A 17825-nucleotide genomic window follows, 5' to 3' on the forward strand; every position below is an offset into this window, starting at 1 on the left:
ATGCATATGAAAATCCTTTATTGGAACAGAACATGTTATACTAGTATATTCCCCCAAAACAACGTTGCTATGTTTCTAGGCGTACAACGAATTCGAAACAAAAGAAATTGTCCGATCCAAACGACCTGTGGCGGATCCAGCAAAATGTATTGGGGGGGGGAGTCCAAGCTTCGCTTAAGATATACGGAGGGAGCGTAAATCGCAGCTATGCGTAATCCAGATGATATGAATCGTCATGCGTTGGGGGGGGGCATGGCCCCACTGCCCCCCGGGTCCGCCACTGCTGCGTCCTTGAGAATCTAGTCTTATCGCCTTTGCCTTTCGAGCGAAAAAAGGTTGAGGCCAAAAACAGGATAGGTTATTTACCAAATCCAAAATTTAGCGTGAATGCCTGCTACCTCAATTAGATTAAGTAATTGAAGGTAAAAACCGTGTATGCTATGAGTAGGACATCGACAGCCACGTTATTGAAGACAAATGAACACGCCAGGCAAAAAAGACTGTTTCGAGTCGTGGGTACATTGGAGGCACATACCATTTTGACTCTTGAGGGGAATGGAAACCAGTTGATTTGAGGGTGTCACAATAAGCGAGGTAGTAAATCGTTTTTATGCTACGACAAAATGCAAACCTTGAACATACTTTTTGGACTTTAGTACAACGTAATTTTTGTTTGATTACCTAACGTTTTTAGGTCCATGTGCTGCAATTTACAGAGCACATACCTAAGCGGCCGTCCCTCAGCAAATACTGAAGCAAAGGCATTTTCGATGCGGAAATCGCGAAACTCGCCCTTTTTACGCAAACTGGGAAGTTCGAATTACTAAACGTACAGGACGACGAAGATGAAATATCCAAGAATCAACACATACCAAAAATTATATCTCAAAAGTGAATATTCGTGGTGTATTTTAAGTCTAACCGGACCATACATGCTAATGTGCTAGTACTCTAATTATCCAAACATATTTTAGTATTAGGTAGTAATAATTATCCGATAATGATTTAAATGACATTGTCGCGCCTTTCATGGAATTAGGTATATCACCACTAAGTGTGTACGATGTTGAATGCTGTTATACTTCCTGTAATTTAGTTCTAGGGTGACTGTATTGTCTATTTCGCATCGTCTAAAAATAAATGGTTAATCTGTATCCTTTTGGTTACTTCATGCATGGATGTACTAAGATTAGTACATCCATGCTTCATGCGTGAGGGACTGAATGACGGTAATAGACGATCTCACAAATCAGTGTTGACATCAAGATATGAATACTGAATGGTGTGTTTGGAATGAACAACGTGGAGAAGTATAACGAGTAGTTTGATGGAATTTTCCAACAGTCATAAGCAGCTCTCACCTCTATCTGAAATGGAGTCATATGCAAATGTGACATTTAATCACACAACCATCAGATGTTAAGCCAAATCACAAACCGATCGATGAGCTCTATTTATACCGGTGTCCGCCAAACTCGGCCCAATAAGGACTCGGCCGATGTTAGACTCGGTCGGTTTATGTGGGTGTTAATGGTCTGAGAGTGTTGTGGTAAAAAATAAAATACTGAATGTGTTGTTGATTTCAGAATGGAGCTAGCTCCATGATTTCAGTGACGCATCAGTGCTGTGTCATATCACAGTAAAAAAATAAAATACACGGCGATCAGCATTATTGCAATGTCTGTGTTTCCATGTAATGTCAGTGTCTTTTTGTAAACTTGCTCACTGAAATCGACAGCAGTCAAGAAAATTATTGAAATCGACAACATGTCAGGTAAACAGTAGCGTTGTTGGGCGTGTTGTGTGGCATATATTTTTTTGCAAACTTGTCAAGTGTTACTGACCACTTCACACTTCGGCGATTACGATTACAAGCCGAATTACAATGTAGCCCGCTGCCGACATCGACTGTATTCCTATTATACCTACCGTTGCCGAATGCCACTCTATATTCATTGTTATCACCGAACCACCGGAGACACCACATAATATAACACTGTTGGCACCACTATAGCACCAGCTGCAGCCTTCATAGTCTTCTAAAGACAGGTAAGAATATATTCGTTCTTGTCGAAAATAATGTCACACTGGCATTACTGCACTTCGCTAAAAGTATTGAAACTCGCATTATGTACCATCATGGATGTACTAAGAAGTTAGTAAGTTAGTAAGTCAGTTAGTTAGTTAGTAAGTCTTAGTACATCCATGGTACCATACAGTCCTCGACCCCAGTTAACTCGGCCCCCATATAAGTGTAGGTATTGTCCATATGTCGGTGAACATTGTAAAATAGGTAGATTTCGCTCGCTTTAGTGTACGTAAGTTAGTGAAATCAACAATTAGCCATTATGGCATTAACCATAGCGCACACGATGATATCTTAAGTAGGTGAAATCGACAACGCAGTGTGTCACCGACACTGCCAATACCAATATGGGGGTCGAGTTGACTTGGGGTCGCCCTCCGTGACATTCCCGATATATCTGCTGCAGTATCTATTGACGCATAACCTCATTGTTGTTCCGAGCCCTGGCGTGATCGCCGACCCAAATAATACTTTTCTCTTCTATATTATCAACACTATGTTATTACACATTCTGTATAAATACTATATCGTCGACTAGTAAAATTCTGTTTTATCACAGGTATATTAACTAATTCTCTATCAGTGAGCTGTACAATTAGAAATCGAAATGGACAAGACAGGTAATTTGCTTTCCAATTCAGTGTGTCACGCTATATTGTCATGGTAGAACATTGATACTGCAGTTGTTCGTGCAAAATATGTCCGATGTATCCCTTTACTACCGGCCCTATCGTCCGAATCCGGTTTGGCGAACTGGATTTAAACTTAGTGGTGAGGGTTGGCCTATTCACGGAGTTCCACACCCAATTAATCAACATATTGTCTTTAAATTTGCCTGGCGGAGATTTATTTATAATGTCAGTAAACATTAGTGTCATGCATAACCAATGATTTAAATTACATGCATCGTATTGACATTCTTACTTACTAGACTACGAATACCTTGTCATTGGCGGCGGACCAGCTGGTCTCCAAATGGCGTACTTCTTGGAAAAGGCAAATAAAGACTACATCGTATTGGAGAGAGATGGTGGAGTAGGCTCTTTTTTTGTAAGATATCCACGCCATCGAAAGTTAATATCTATCAACAAAAAGTTCAACTATTTCCCTGAGAAAGAATACAATCTTAGGCACGATTGGAACTCGCTGCTTAGTGATGAAGAAGATTTGCTGTTCACGAATTATACAAGCGAGTTATTTCCTAATGCAGATTTGCTCGTGAAGTGAGTTAACATTTGTTTTATGAAATGTATGCAGTAATAGAATGATGCATGTATACATGTAAGACATGCAGGCGAGGATTTCAATGTATTGTGACGTTTTGAGAGCGATTTTTCTTCAAGCTAGTACACTTCGTAATCAACTTGGTGACGCACTTGATTTCTCCGCTGCTGCCAAGCTCCGGACCAAGCATAGTCACTTCAAATCAGACATGATTTCTGTATGTGTATGTGTACAAATGGGAAGGTAATTTTATTAACATTCGAACATTTTTGGTAATGGTGGAAAATATATTTTATATATTTGCTATTTACTTCTGGTAGATATCTTGTCAATTCATACAAGAACGAAAATCATGACCGAGGTGTTAAATTTTGAATGGTTCACTATTCCTAGTCACCATTGAAACAAACACTGAAATTGTTATTTTATTTCACACCTTAGATACATGAGAGACTATGCAAAGAAATTCAATCTCAATATTCGTCTAAATACCACAGTAACAAACATCCATCGGGATCCAATACTAAAAGGCAAATATCGATCTCTCTACACAATTACGGAACAGAATGGAATGAAATATACATGTAAAGTACTACTTATGGCAACTGGTGCTGCCATGCCAGACAAACCAAAGATTGAAGGTGCTGAACTATGCGACACTTATCAAAAACACAGTCTTGACAAGAAATTATACGAAAATAAGAAGGTGTTAATTCTTGGTGGAGGGAACAGTGCTTTTGAGGTAAGTGTACTACTAGTATGCAACAATTTCTTTTAATTACTGGCACTATTTAAAAAGTCAAAATTTGGTATCCTCACCTGATAAGATACAACAGTAGAAGTGCTGCAAGCTTAGCAAATTGTTTTCAACTCATTGCATTTTCTTGTTAGGTTGCAGACCATATTTCCGACAGTGCTGCACTTATTCACATGTGTACTCGAACACCGGTGATATTTTCATGGGATAGTCATTTTGTTGGTGACCTCCGAGCAGTAAACAACAACATCCTAGACATGTACCATTTAAAATCATTACACGCACTTCGTCAATGTGACACAAAACAGTTTGTAAAAGAAGAAGATGGTAGATTCACTCAGACATTTGAAATGGAGCTTCCCCATTGGAATCCACCTGGCACAGCCACTTTCACCAGCAAAGGTTATGACAGTGTAATTCTAGCAACTGGGTGGAAGTTTATAAATATTGACATGTTTGATGAAAGTTGTAAACCAGGTAGGAAAATAGCTTTCATGCAAATTGACGGAAGAGAATTGTCTATCCTTATAATGCACTCACATTTCTTCATGTGACATAGCTGTTGCAACTGTCCACATAATCAAAATGAGGTGCTTGCTGATTGAATAGAGTTGAACTATCTTGTTAATTATAACTAATGATTAATAATTTAATAATTTTTAGTCCCCGTCTGGACGCAGTCCGAAAACAGGGACTTATGGATTGACCTCTGTGCATCCGTAACTATATCTTAGACATGCCTGGACCATTTACATTCAAACTTCACACATACATCATACATAATATTATACATATGCACATCAATTTGATTCATGTTGTGATTCAAAATGGCTAAATAGCGGCCATGTTTGTGCTAACAAATCATCAAATATCAAGCATTTCTGGCATTTCTTAATGGATTTTGTTCAAACTTACATACATTAGACATTATGGGTTTCTGATGCACGTCATTTTATTTTTCAGATCGAATTTAAAATGGCCGACTGGTGGCCATTTTGTTTTAATGAATGCAGTTCTAGTGCCATATCTCTGCCATTTTGACTGATTATGTTCAAATTGTATATACAGGGGTTTCACAAATGCATTTATTAGCAGGCCATCATCCTGTAACAGCAGGCCAAAAAAATAAATAAAAAGGCTCTGGTCAGTGCGAAGCACTGCAGCGAGACCAGTGTAGCCGATCGGGAGCAGAGAGTAGACAGCCAATTTGGGCTTGTAGCAGGCCATATGGCTGACGGCCTGCCCTTAATGAAACCCCTGATATACTCATTATACATCATGACATAGATATACAGATATATTGGTTTGACTATCTGATTCAAAATAGCTAAATGGCGGCCATTTTTGTGCTGAAAAAATCATCAAAAATCAATTGTTTGTGGCATTTATGGGTTGATTTTGTTAAAACTTCACGTCACTTTATTTTTCAGATTAGATTCAAAATAGCTGACTGGCGGCCATTTTGTTTTAATGAATGGGCTTCCAGAGCCATATCTCTGACATGCTTTGACTGATTATGTTCAAATTTTATATATTCATTATACAGTATGTTATAGATGTATTCAAAATGGCTGATTTTGTTTTAATTAATGCTGTTCTAGAGCGATATCTCTCAATATGGACAAGTTCTCATTTGACGATCAGATACAAGATGTCGATCATTATAAACAAAACTATATATCTTAAATTCAATAACTAACGGGGACTGTGCCATACATGGCTTGTTTTATTAACACTTACACATTCCCTGGAATGATTGGCAATGGTTACAAATGTTTTAGAAAGAATAAAAGGTTGAAAAAAAACTAAGCTAGTACCGGTACATTACAAAAAAAAATAATAATATTAAGACTAAATTATTATTATACTATAAAACTAGCAGCCTGTCGGCTGAGATAGCTCCGCTGTTATTAATGCACATTTCAATTAAAGAACTGAAGATATCATCAGAAAATGAACAATATGTATAGTATTAAAGCAATCAGACTTGCTGTTTTCAAAAAAAATTTTAATATATAACTTTTTATCAAAAATATTCATTAAAATTATTGAAGAACAAAATCATCACGAAATGAACAAATCTGAGAGAGGTAGACCTGTAGTACCTATGTAGTATACATGATATCAAAACAATTAGACTTGCAGTTTTTAACAAGAAGTCGAAAATATCACTTTTTACAAAAAATGACAAAAATATTCATGAAAATTAGTGAATTAAAGATATCATCACAAAATGAAAAAATCTGAGAGAGGTCCACATTCACAGCTATACAGTTTGTGGTTTTTAAGAAGAAGTCGAAATTGTTAAGTTGACGACAGTGGCGCCAGCGACGACGGACAATCAGTAATACTATAAGCTCCGCTCGACTTCATCGACAGCAGAGCTATAGATAGAAAACAAAATGCAAAACTTAACTGTGAAAGAAAATTGTCACTGGGGTTGCCGTCTTATTTCAAAACACTTCTTTAGGTATCTTGCTACAGGAAGTGTTAGACCACTGTTGTTTAGCACGGCCATGAATTTTGTTGTTGGTGATAAATTTGATGATGTCACAATACCATTTCTGGATTGGCCAATTTGAATTCAAACAGCCATTTGGATTTATAAAAATGTGTATTTATAAAATGTTCATAACAACCATAGCTTTGTTTTTCACTGCACCATACATAGATAAAGAACAATAAATTGGTTCTTGAAGTAAATTCATTCAAGAATTATCAAGTATTTTTTTTATGTATGATTATTTATGTTTACAAACATGGCTGACAAAAAATAAATGTCTTGATGAATAAATTTGTTTTAACTAATAGATAAACAATACATTTTTACTTGTTTAACAGAAACGCACACTGATGGCAAGTTCATAGTATTGGATGAACACTGGGAGACAACTGTACCAGATATGTTTTTTATTGGTACTGCCATGCAGTCCCGGGATCACAAAGCAGCTTCTGGTTTTATTCATGGCTTCAGATACAATATCCGAACATTGTTTCACATGATGGACATGCGCTATGATGGAGGAGACCTAGCTAAAAAGATATTCCCATCAATTGATGCAACAGAGTTAGCAAATTTTATGACACGCAAGTACATTATTTAATATATATAACACTAACTGTAAAATACCGGTACATCTAAATAACTCGCCTATATTATCTAGGGAAGAGGGTACTTCATGCAAAATGTAATATTTTCCAGTGATGCCAAATATAATATATACACATACACACTTTTAATAACGATCAATGTTGAAATTGTAAACTTTTTCAATGTTCGTATTCCCCATGTATAAAATATAAAAGTAAAGTTTATTTTATCTATAGATCATGTAAGTATTTCATCAGCTCTCTATCAGCTTGGACAAGGATTTCTTTGTGATGTCCTAGTGCTGAAACCAGAAGAAGCTGCCAAAAGTGGTAGGTACTTATTTATTTGTTTTTGATACTCTGCAAACATGTATAGGTAAATAGTCAAAATGATTACAGATAGTGTACTGTGAAATACTTTATTTTAGCTGGAATTAATTTATGATGAAAAGACATTTTGGCTGTCTTGTATAAAATTTATTTTACTGATTTTCAGTTGAATGTAAAATCCAGGAAAAAATGTATTTTCTCTGGATTTTATTTTCACTGATTCATTCCTAACAGAAAAATAAATTCCAAGATGGTTTTATTTTCAGATTGCAGTGAACAAATGGCAGGTGTGGCAGAGTATTATTATGAACTTCCCCAAGCATGGGTGTTGAAGAATGATTACTTCATGAACCAAGCACACATGATTATTATTACAATTGAAGACAGTCACCACATGTGAGTATATATTTCTCAGTGAAATTTATTCTTTTTCAAGTAAAATAATAAACATTTTTACTGAGAATTTATATTTGGGGAAGTCAACTTTGAAAACCTGTTTTATTCTTTATATTTTGCATTTACCCATCATGAATTAGTAAAAAAATTACTGACAAACAATAATTAATTCATCAATTGTTTTCAGAGAAAACAAGTATTACTGTAAAATACTGAAGGAATGATTCAGTGAAAATAAAATCCCGCGAATATACATTTTTTCCTATATTTTACATTCAAACATCAGTGAAAATAAATTCCATACAAAACACCCAAAAAGTCCTTTCAGCGAAAATTAAATCCAGCTAATATAAAGTATCTTACAGTACCTAATTTGCATAAATTAGCCAATTTTATTTGCTCCACATATATCTTTAGTACCGTACCTCATCAGATCAACATCAGATATAAGCAGAAGTGTGCAAAACAAGTCCCCTCTGTTCTTGTACTATAATATATGACAAATGAAATGCCTGCATTTATATGCCTCTTTTTGATCTTTTTGGACTGCCAGACAATTTAACATGAGTCTCTAATGTCAATGTTGACAAAATGTAAAACATGTATCACAATTTCAAATTATAGTGCATTGTAATATAGTTATGTCATATTGTTCTTTATGACTAGTGGAGTTATTTTTTTCTGTCATAACAATACCACAATACACTATGGTTTGGAATTGTGATATGGTCCATGACTGCCAGTTGGTTGAATGTTGGATCGTAGTGTGACATACGTTTCAACCTAATTGGAGAGCTTGAATTTGAGATATAAGCCAAAATGTGTGAATAAGAACAAAAACACAATAGCAACCAGGCAACTGTGACATAATCAACTTTCACTGATGTGCTAGTACACAATTGTCTGTGAACCAAGTTTGGACATATCGGTAACTGGACATTGTGAATTTGAGATATAAACAGAATTGTGCAAGAAACAAATTGCTGATTTTTGTCAAACAAAATGGCTAATGGTGAGCAATATTGCTCAAAAAATAAACTTGCATCTTCATGCATATACTGCCTCTGTACCAAATCTGAATAAACTTAGTAATTGTATTCTGAAGTTATAAGGAAAAATGAACAAAAATAAGTATTTTTGATGAACAAATGAACACCTGTCCACCAATTTCGAAATAAATAATGTGCCTTAATATTCTAATTTAGACTATTTTGGAGTCAAACATGGCTGCCAGTTCGCCATTTGAGTTGAATTAGCAGCACAATTTTGAAAATCTGGGGCATATGTATACCGTAATGTATCAAGCCTGTACCAAGTTTTGGAAAAATCAGTCCATGAATAATGCAATGTAACCCAGTCCAGTCTGGAGCTAAAAAGATGTCATACAAAAATAGCTGCCAGTTAGCCAAATCTTGGATGTGTTAAACAATACACTGCCTCTTTGCCAAGTTTGTAAATTGTATTATCAAGTCATAAGCAAAAGTGACCAAAAATAAGTATACCATAATCAAGTATCAACTATGTACAAATAAGTCTGTGAACCTCTGAGAAATGCAACAAACAAATAAATAGACAAACAGACATGTACCCATTTATTGCATAATAATGGTGTATTTTTAGTGTACTGTTGGAAAATAACTTTATTTTATAAATCTCTCCTAGGTTCCCTTCAACAAGTGCAACGGAATTCTTCAAGCCTGGTGATATGAACCCCCGTGACTGTAAGTGTACAGCTTTCCCACAAGGTGTGTTCTATTCCTACAGATGTGGCAAATTGGAAGAAGTAGTGCATATTGGTGGGTCCTTGGTTGTCAGAGCTGATAAGAAAATATTTGTTGGCGATACAAACCCAGACAGGTTTACCAACAAGCTAAAAAATCTGTTTAATAGACAGGTATGTATATGGATACACATTTTCACTTTGAACCACAACATTGTAGTACTTTTAATGTATGATTAAAGTGCTACAGTCATCACACTACATCATGTTCAATGTGGGTATATAATACATATGACAAATGTGGTGATTTATAATAGTGAAATTATTGAAGTCACTGTACTTTTTGAAAATGTATATATAAACCTGCATGTATGTACCTTACCAAATATTATTCTGTACATAGATTGGAATTGGATCTGGAGACCACTATGAAAGGCTCTTCCCACCGGAGGAATGGGAGAAAGTCTACAGACCATGGACAGAAGAGGAAGTTGAGATGAGAAAGATGAAAGAGATAGCAATGAAATCAAGAAAATTTGAGTGCAAATTGGGAATTCTTGACTGAATCTCACAATAAATAATAAATGGCAATTAACATTTATTTAAAATCTAAAACAGAACAGAATACAATGTCAGATCAATATATTAAATGAAATTTTTGTTAGTAAATGAACATTTCTCACACCAGAAGTTAACAAAGCTAGAAAATTGATGCAGTTAATACTTTTTTTTTTCAATTTTTACTTCTATTATTTGTCTAACAAAATTATTTAAAAAAAACAAACATTATTATTGAAACATACTTTTTCTTTCTTGTAGATTATGAATATGAAAGCTTTGTTATAAATATGATCAACTTTTGGGTAAAAGGTGTCATTCTTGTGACAGTAAACTTCCTACACCTTCCTCCTTAAGACACAGCACAACTTACATACCTCACTGACAAATTGAGAAGCATTCAAGAATTATCAAATGTATAGTAATGTATCTATAAAAACTGTATCTGATGTTTCCCACCCTGAAGGTGCCATAGTCAGGATATCTACCTACAGAGCATAAATGTCAGTTTTGATATTGTTTAATCTCTCTTTGACGTATCTTTAACCCTTGAATGATCGTTAAAGATTGTCAAAAAATGAACTACATCTCAGATCATAATTATAGGGGATCATTGACAACTTGCACAAAAGTCAAGTCATGGATTACACATATGCTAATCAGCGACCTTCTGACCAATGACAGTAAGGTCTTCCGATGAATCTAAGTCATTTTTACACAAGGCCAGGCCCCTAAAAATAATGTATTAAATATTTTGGGAGATATCAAGTTGGTTTGCTCAAAACTGAAACTGCAAGACACTGAGAGACACAGAGATATTGTGCAATGCTATGTTGGAAAAATATACATCAAAGGTGTGAAACATTCTAAACTTTTGTGGAATTTTTCATAATAAATTTTTCCTGGTTCTCAGAGATGCAAACTTCAACATCATTCTAATTTGTTACAACAATCATTGAGGGAAATATTGCTTTATCTAAAGTGAAAAAAAAATGTGTATACAATAAAATCTTAATAACCTTTGAATAATTTACCTAAACTTTCTATTGCGTTGACCTACTTTAACTGATCTCCTTAAGCAAGAAATATTGTTGATTGTGTGATTCACAGTATATTGATATTCAGGGAGTTTTCTTCTTGCTTCACAACTTCTAGAACATTTCTTCACGAAGTAAGGATAAACAAAAAAAGAGATGAGTTTTCAACATCATTAAGAAGAATAACTGTAACTGTGGTCAGTTATATATGATATTCAGTAAAATTTAGTACTTACATCTTCTAGTTGTTGATCTTGTATCATATTTTGCTTGGGACTAATCCAGAAATCATCTTCTGTGGATGATTCCCTCTCCTCTGTGTTTCTGGAAACTAATATACCATAAAATACTTTATTTTAGCTGGAATTAATTCACTGACTTGTGACAAGTTGAATGTAAATTATAGAAAAAAGTATATTTGCTAGATTTTATTTTCACTGACTCATTCCTTTAGCAAAAATAAATTCCAAGCAATAATAAATCATACAGTAAACAAACAATTGATAAATGAATTAAATTATTGATAAATTAATAAAATATGTGCATGTTTAAATATGTGCATGTTCAACTACTGTAAAACAACATTTCATAAAATGCAATGCAAGAATTAAGTGAATATTAATTTCTTTTAAATTAGCTACATCTTGATTAGCAAGATTACAGATTACATAAAAGAACATGCTAGCTATAAAGACGTGTTTTACAGTATCTTGTTCAAAACAAACAAAAGATTTATTGAATTATTAAAGGAACACTTCACTAAGAAAAATGAATACCTGGAGAACACGGCATCAGCAAAGAAAATAAATTTTCCTGTGAACTCTCTTCTGAATCTGAATAATAGTTTGCTGTTGATAAAATGTTACTGGTTTGCTTGTTTTCTGCAAAAATTATAAAATTTATACTTCAGTCAGTGTTTGGTTAATAAAGGTATTACAGGGTGTGTTCCTGTTAACCTTTTCACCACCAGTTCCTTCTTTCCATCACAAATCCACAGAATAGTCCGGTTTATAGTCTACACTATCCTTCCGAAGATTGGGACAAAAATAAACAAATAAACTAAAATCATGTCAGTGGCTCCAAAATTAGAATTCATTTCCAGAAATACTGAAGAATATAAAAAAAAAAGTGCTGAAAAATTTAGACAAGAAAGTCTGGTGGTGAAAAGGTTAAGGCATAGCGCCCTCTGTGCCAGACAATGGAAAATGTGAACTTACCTTGAATAAGTTTATGTTCAGCAGGTGTGCTCTTTGCAGAAAAGTTATGTTGGTCTCTTCTCACTTGTTTGAATAGGAGATGCGAAATACTATCAGACTTGTTTGAGTTATTGACATTTAATCTTAATACAGTTGGTGTCATTTTTTGTTGTTTTGCTTGTCTAGTGATAAGTTCTATTTCCTCATTTTCGGAATCATCCTCGGTCATCTGCATTCTCTGGTCAAAATTGCTGCTTCTTCTGTATTTCTTAATAGGTGGTTTCACTTCACTCTTTCTTTGTTGTACAATATCTACAAGAGAAGTGTTTCTTTTTAGTGGCTTCCTACTAGCAGCAATGTTCATTGTTTTATCTACTGTTGTACTATAGTCGTCTTCTTGATATGAATAAACATCTAGGTGTGGCTGTAGCAAAACCCCTCGTTTTCCACTATTCTGTCTGCTCCTACTGGCAACAGTAGGGAGTACTGTATGGTCTTTAACTCTCTGTTTTGAGCTGATTCGTTTTGATCTTCTAATTTGTTCACTAGTCTCGTTTCTTCTTTTCTGGAACTTTTTTTGTTTTCTACCACTTGTAGGATTTGTTCCAACTTGATGTTCAAGCTGATCAACTATATAATCAGGAACATCATCAATAACTTCTTCAGTTTTGTCAAAAGAAGGCTGCTTGACTTGTGGCATAACAGTTGCAATTGGTGACTGCTTATCTTTGGCTTTACCTGCTTGATACCATCTATTGTTTTCGCTATGAGGGGATATGACATGCAGAGGATGAACCATACTTTTGTTCATTTGAGGTACTTGTTGACATTCATTTTCCATGAATTGCTCCCCATTGCCATGTTGTTGAGGATTTAGTGTTTTACTTGGTATGGTTTTCAAATAAGCTTGATTTTGTTCAATGTTAGTTGTATTTCTAGAGTGATTAAATGGGACCTGATGGATGTTGGACGTAGTCTGATATGCAGAAATATACTTAATGGGTTGTACTGTTTGTACGTCTTGGTGTTGTACATTGTTCAAATACTTGGGTGGTTCATCACGTTGCCATCCTTCATAAGACTGGTGCATACCATTGCAGCATGGTACACTTGTCTCCATGGCAACAGAAACAGGTATATTACATTTCGTGTTTCTAACACTTTGATTGCAAGCATTGTTTTCAGCAGCACTCTTCTCATTATATGCCAAAGTGACAGATTTCTCTTGTTGTAATATTTCTAGATGTTCTCGATTAAGCTTTTGTTGTTCATTATAGGCATCTTTGAGCTTTTGAATGACGTCTTCATGCTGTTGTTTTTGACACTCATCTAATTGAGAATGAAGCAAGTCTATTTTGGCATCTTTCTAAACAGAGAATAAAAATGAACATTTCAGAATATATTGATTTTAGGAAAGATTTTTACAATATCATGCATGCAGACTTGCATAGGAGAACTGCATGAACACAATAAACTATTTTCAATATTAACACCCCTCCCCCAATGTTATGGTGATTATGCGTATCAGTAAATTCATAGCGCATCAGCCATTTTTTTCCATTTTAATTCAATAAAAGTATGCCCTCTATGGTAAAAATTGCAGCTGTGTCTCGGAAGGTAGTACTGTAAACCAGTTTATTTTGTTGAAGCAAAATTTTCGCAAGTCAGTGAAAATCATGAACTCTTGTAGCAGTGACAATTTGTTCTGGAGTTTTAGCAACTTTAAAATAATTTTGTATTTACAAATACATAAAATCACAAAAATTAAGCAGCTTGCAGTAAATATTTTTCATATGTCACAGTTCTGTCAAATTTATTGGAGGTTACAGTTGCCATCATTGGTATTTAGTCCCACATTCAAAAAAAGCATGAGTGAATGGAAATGGAAAGTATGGAAAAATAAACATGCATTAGTAAATTGACAGAGAAATTATAAAACATGCAAATACATATATAATATACAACTGTGTGTTTTATGCAACTGTTGAATGGGCATATAATAAACAAATAGTTACAAAAGTGAAGGTCAATATTCAGTTTCAATGATCAGTAGAGGAAATTGTTGGCCAAGGTCAAAAGTTCCTCTGAGGGTCATTGAAACTGAATATTAATTGATACTGGGGTAACTATGCATTTTATTATAATTGGAGTCTGTCGACATAATTGTTTGTAAGCAACTACGCATGTGCAAAAATGATATCACTGGGTTTTCATTACTCAATAATTTTACTGGCCACCACATGATCTGACCAAACAGTCAAGTGTGATGATTTTGCACATGAGGTATAATAATATGAGGTTATTATGAGGATACCTAAAAGTATGCACGAAGACAATACAGCTGGAGTATCGACCGATGCACAGCGGAGGTCAATATCGCAAAATTACGGCACGCTGTAACGTATGGCGTTATGGTGACAGATGTATAATAATATTATTTCTTGCATGAAATTTCATTCAGATACTAAAACTTACAGCAGCAATAATATTTTCCATTTGTTGTATTTTCTGTTTCTCTTCATCTCTTGCATTGAGTGCTTCCAGTAGTGTCTTATAATGCATAAATAAGTCTTCATTCACTATGAAGAAAAAAAGGAGACCATCCAGCAATTATTGTGAGAACATAATAAACCAATTAAGCTATCAATCTATGATTTGATGATGCTAAAAACATGCATTTTCGAAAACAGATAAATTAATCAATTTTCTAATACTTTTGCTAAGAAATCAATAAATTATAAAGTCACAATTAGCATATTGCAAAAATTGATTTTTTAAGTCCTATTTTTAAATCCTATTTACCGGTATGGGAATTTTTAGCAACCAAAAATCAAATCAGACGTATTGTGCTATTTATTGACTAAATTATTGTCTTGACTACAGTAAATCTAGACATGCATTGCTGTTGAATTCTTCTGTGATTGCCTACTAAATGTACTGTAAATGTCAAATTTGATTGGATGCAGTTGTAACTTAAATTCAAAGGGAAGAGACCTATTAATGGCTATGCAGAAAACAACTCAAGTCTGGTACGTATCCCCAACTATCCTAATGAAAAATGCTTCACATTGAATACTAATTTTGTACTATATAGTTCACTTTAGATTGGAATTGCTCTGTGGTGTTCTTGTACTGGCAAGAAACTCTTGAATAAAATGGTTGTATGATGTGTATTATGAAATTTTAGTGGTACACAAACCTCCCAATTACCACAAGATTGTAATAACACACAAAATTACTCTGCCATTGTGTACTGATAGCTACACACTGAAATTGTTACAGAATTGCAAACATACTAGATTGATTAACAATATCTACAATAATTTTGGTCATTCATACCTTTGCTGATTAACTTGGCAAACCGTTCAGTTCCATTGGTCATTCCATTGTCAACAGTCTCCTTTATTGTCTCTGTAGCTGACTTCACTTCCTCAACACATGTTTTAACTCCAGCAAATATTCTATTTATCAAGTCTCTACAGTAATAATATTTAATTTTCAAATTAGAAGACAGCGCCCTCTAGAGACTTAACTAAAAAGAGAGTGGCATAAAGCATCCTAACTAAAACTACTTTTGTATATTGTATGAAAAGGATAAAATACATTAATGGCTTTTTGATTTGTTATTATTATAGCGACAATGATTTGACAGTCGAATTTGTAGATACATGTACTTACCTTTCATCTCTCTCCTTTGCTTTTTGTTTATTAACTTCTAATTGATCTACATAGTTTACATTCACATTATTTGTTCTTGTGGTTTTGGTTTTAGGATTATCCTTTGAGAATAATGGCGGCATTGACATATACTTGAGATGATATTTGGATGTGTCACTGTTGGACTGTATAAAAATATAGTAAATCAATGAACAACATTGAAAAAAATTGGAGGCAAAATTATCTACAAAATCAGCACCAATCACCACAGTAGAATAAACATAGTAATTTTATTGCTAACAGAAAGTCCACTGGCAATCCAGAGACTTACAACAGATATAACACATAATTGTATGAATGACTGAGTTTGCATCAATAGAAATTTGGCCATATATGAAATTTCCAAAAAGTCTTTGAGTGGCTGAATATTAAATTGTAACAAAAAATCACACTTTCGTTGTTTTTTACTATGTTTGCACTTCAGAATCGCTATGTTTCAATTACTATCACAGAATAATGATTCAGATATTACTCCGGCAATTGTATTATATGTATAATGCTAGTATGTTCTCTGCTGCTAAAAAGATAATTTCTTACCTGCTGCTGGGATAGTCTCTGAGAAAACAATTCAGATGAGCTAGTCTGAGAATTTTCATACTGTGAATTCATCTGTTGGGAATTATTTTGACTGTATGCTTGAGTTGACAATAAAGCAGAATCTTCCCAGTCATTTGCAAAACGAGTATTTCTCAGGTATTCTCTGAAAGTAAAGTATTAGGTTTAGCTATTAAAGATTTTTAGTTTACCAACTGTATTTTCTGGCTTCTGCAAAGATATTGTAAAAACAAAAACTGCAAAATTACTCTATAAAACAAGTCCCCATCAATGATGCACTAGTAGTTGTATTTTGTTGCATTTGATTAGAATAAACAACAGGAAGAAGGAATAATATCAAGAAAAGTTCATTGCGACAAAAACAATTGGTATGCACATAAAATCATTTTGAACAATTAGATGATTTTCAATGCAAGATCTTTTAGTGCGTGAACGACACAAATCAAATGTCTGCCCCAAGTATCAACTGATTTTATTTTGAATTTGAATATCTTATTTCATAATATCAGGAAGAATGTTGGCTGTTTGCTAACAATTAATTTCTGATCCATGTATATTGCAAATACTGTAACTTTTGCATTTTCTACTAGGCACATACTAGTTCATACGTCAAATGCAAACAAAATATATCTGATAATACAGTTTTATACTCTGCAATTGGTATGACCACAGGGATGTGGTATTAAGTATAGCATTTGTTTGTCTCAAGATTTGTGTCTGTGACCCCAATAGTTTTTCGCAAGTGAACTTGTGTAGCAATAAAAACTTTCATAAAATTGCCACCGTTAACAAAATTGTCAACCTCTACAAATTAGTGACATAGCCCAACAAATGCTTCGTTCACCCTAAACAAAAACAGAACAAAAAATACATTCTCACCCTGGATTTGTCGTATACAAGTCTCTTGTGCTAACCTGATTCAGCAACATTGTTACTCTCACCTCTACAAAATGATAGCTGTACTTGAGAAAATTGAATGAATCTGAAACCAAAGTCACGAGAGTTAGAAACTGAAAACCATGTTACTTGCAACCAAACGACAACAAAATGAAATGTCGTCATGCTTCATTATTTAATTTAAAAATAATGATTATAACACAAAAATATTGATTACAAAAGTTCCCCTTTTAGTGTCAAACACAGTTAATTTAAAAATATA

The 17825-nt window shown here is 34.1% G+C and overlaps 2 protein-coding genes across 2 annotated transcripts; one reads left to right on the forward strand and one right to left on the reverse strand.

Annotated features, from left to right (window-relative positions):
- The first annotated feature begins 1940 nt into the window (after positions 1-1940).
- LOC100371017 (FAD-dependent oxidoreductase domain-containing protein 2-like) lies at positions 1941-10196 on the forward strand. Its single transcript, XM_006820899.3, has 10 exons — positions 1941-2049; positions 2646-2706; positions 3018-3309; positions 3752-4052; positions 4202-4544; positions 6909-7154; positions 7395-7487; positions 7754-7883; positions 9546-9777; positions 10007-10196. Exons 2-10 carry the CDS (start codon positions 2694-2696, stop codon positions 10166-10168), a joined length of 1812 nt encoding a protein of 603 aa, XP_006820962.1. The 5' UTR covers positions 1941-2049; positions 2646-2693; the 3' UTR covers positions 10169-10196.
- On the reverse strand, positions 10185-17694 carry LOC102809533 (uncharacterized). Its single transcript, XM_085496830.1, has 9 exons — positions 17546-17694; positions 16649-16811; positions 16073-16236; positions 15734-15870; positions 14870-14973; positions 12416-13760; positions 11975-12079; positions 11435-11529; positions 10185-11323 (listed from the first exon to the last, which is right to left on the reverse strand). Exons 1-9 carry the CDS (start codon positions 17593-17595, stop codon positions 11192-11194), a joined length of 2295 nt encoding a protein of 764 aa, XP_085352956.1. The 5' UTR covers positions 17596-17694; the 3' UTR covers positions 10185-11191.
- Between the last annotated feature and the right edge of the window lie 131 nt (positions 17695-17825).

Source organism: Saccoglossus kowalevskii, chromosome 3, assembly GCF_978046115.1.
Source record: "Saccoglossus kowalevskii chromosome 3, keSacKowa6.1, whole genome shotgun sequence".
Lineage (NCBI taxonomy): Eukaryota > Metazoa > Hemichordata > Enteropneusta > Harrimaniidae > Saccoglossus > Saccoglossus kowalevskii.

Coding starts and splice junctions, on each gene's coding strand:
- LOC100371017 (XM_006820899.3), top strand. Junction 3,310..3,751: donor AATGCAGATTTGCTCGTGAA/GTGAGTTAACAT, acceptor TTCACACCTTAG/ATACATGAGAGACTATGCAA. Junction 7,884..9,545: donor ATTGAAGACAGTCACCACAT/GTGAGTATATAT, acceptor AATCTCTCCTAG/GTTCCCTTCAACAAGTGCAA.
- LOC102809533 (XM_085496830.1), bottom strand. CDS start 17,595: ATGTTGCTGAATCAGGTTAGCACAAGAGACTTGTATACGACAAATCCA. Junction 12,080..12,415: donor TGAACATAAACTTATTCAAG/GTAAGTTCACAT, acceptor TAATTTTTGCAG/AAAACAAGCAAACCAGTAAC. Junction 11,324..11,434: donor AAGATCAACAACTAGAAGAT/GTAAGTACTAAA, acceptor TACTTCGTGAAG/AAATGTTCTAGAAGTTGTGA.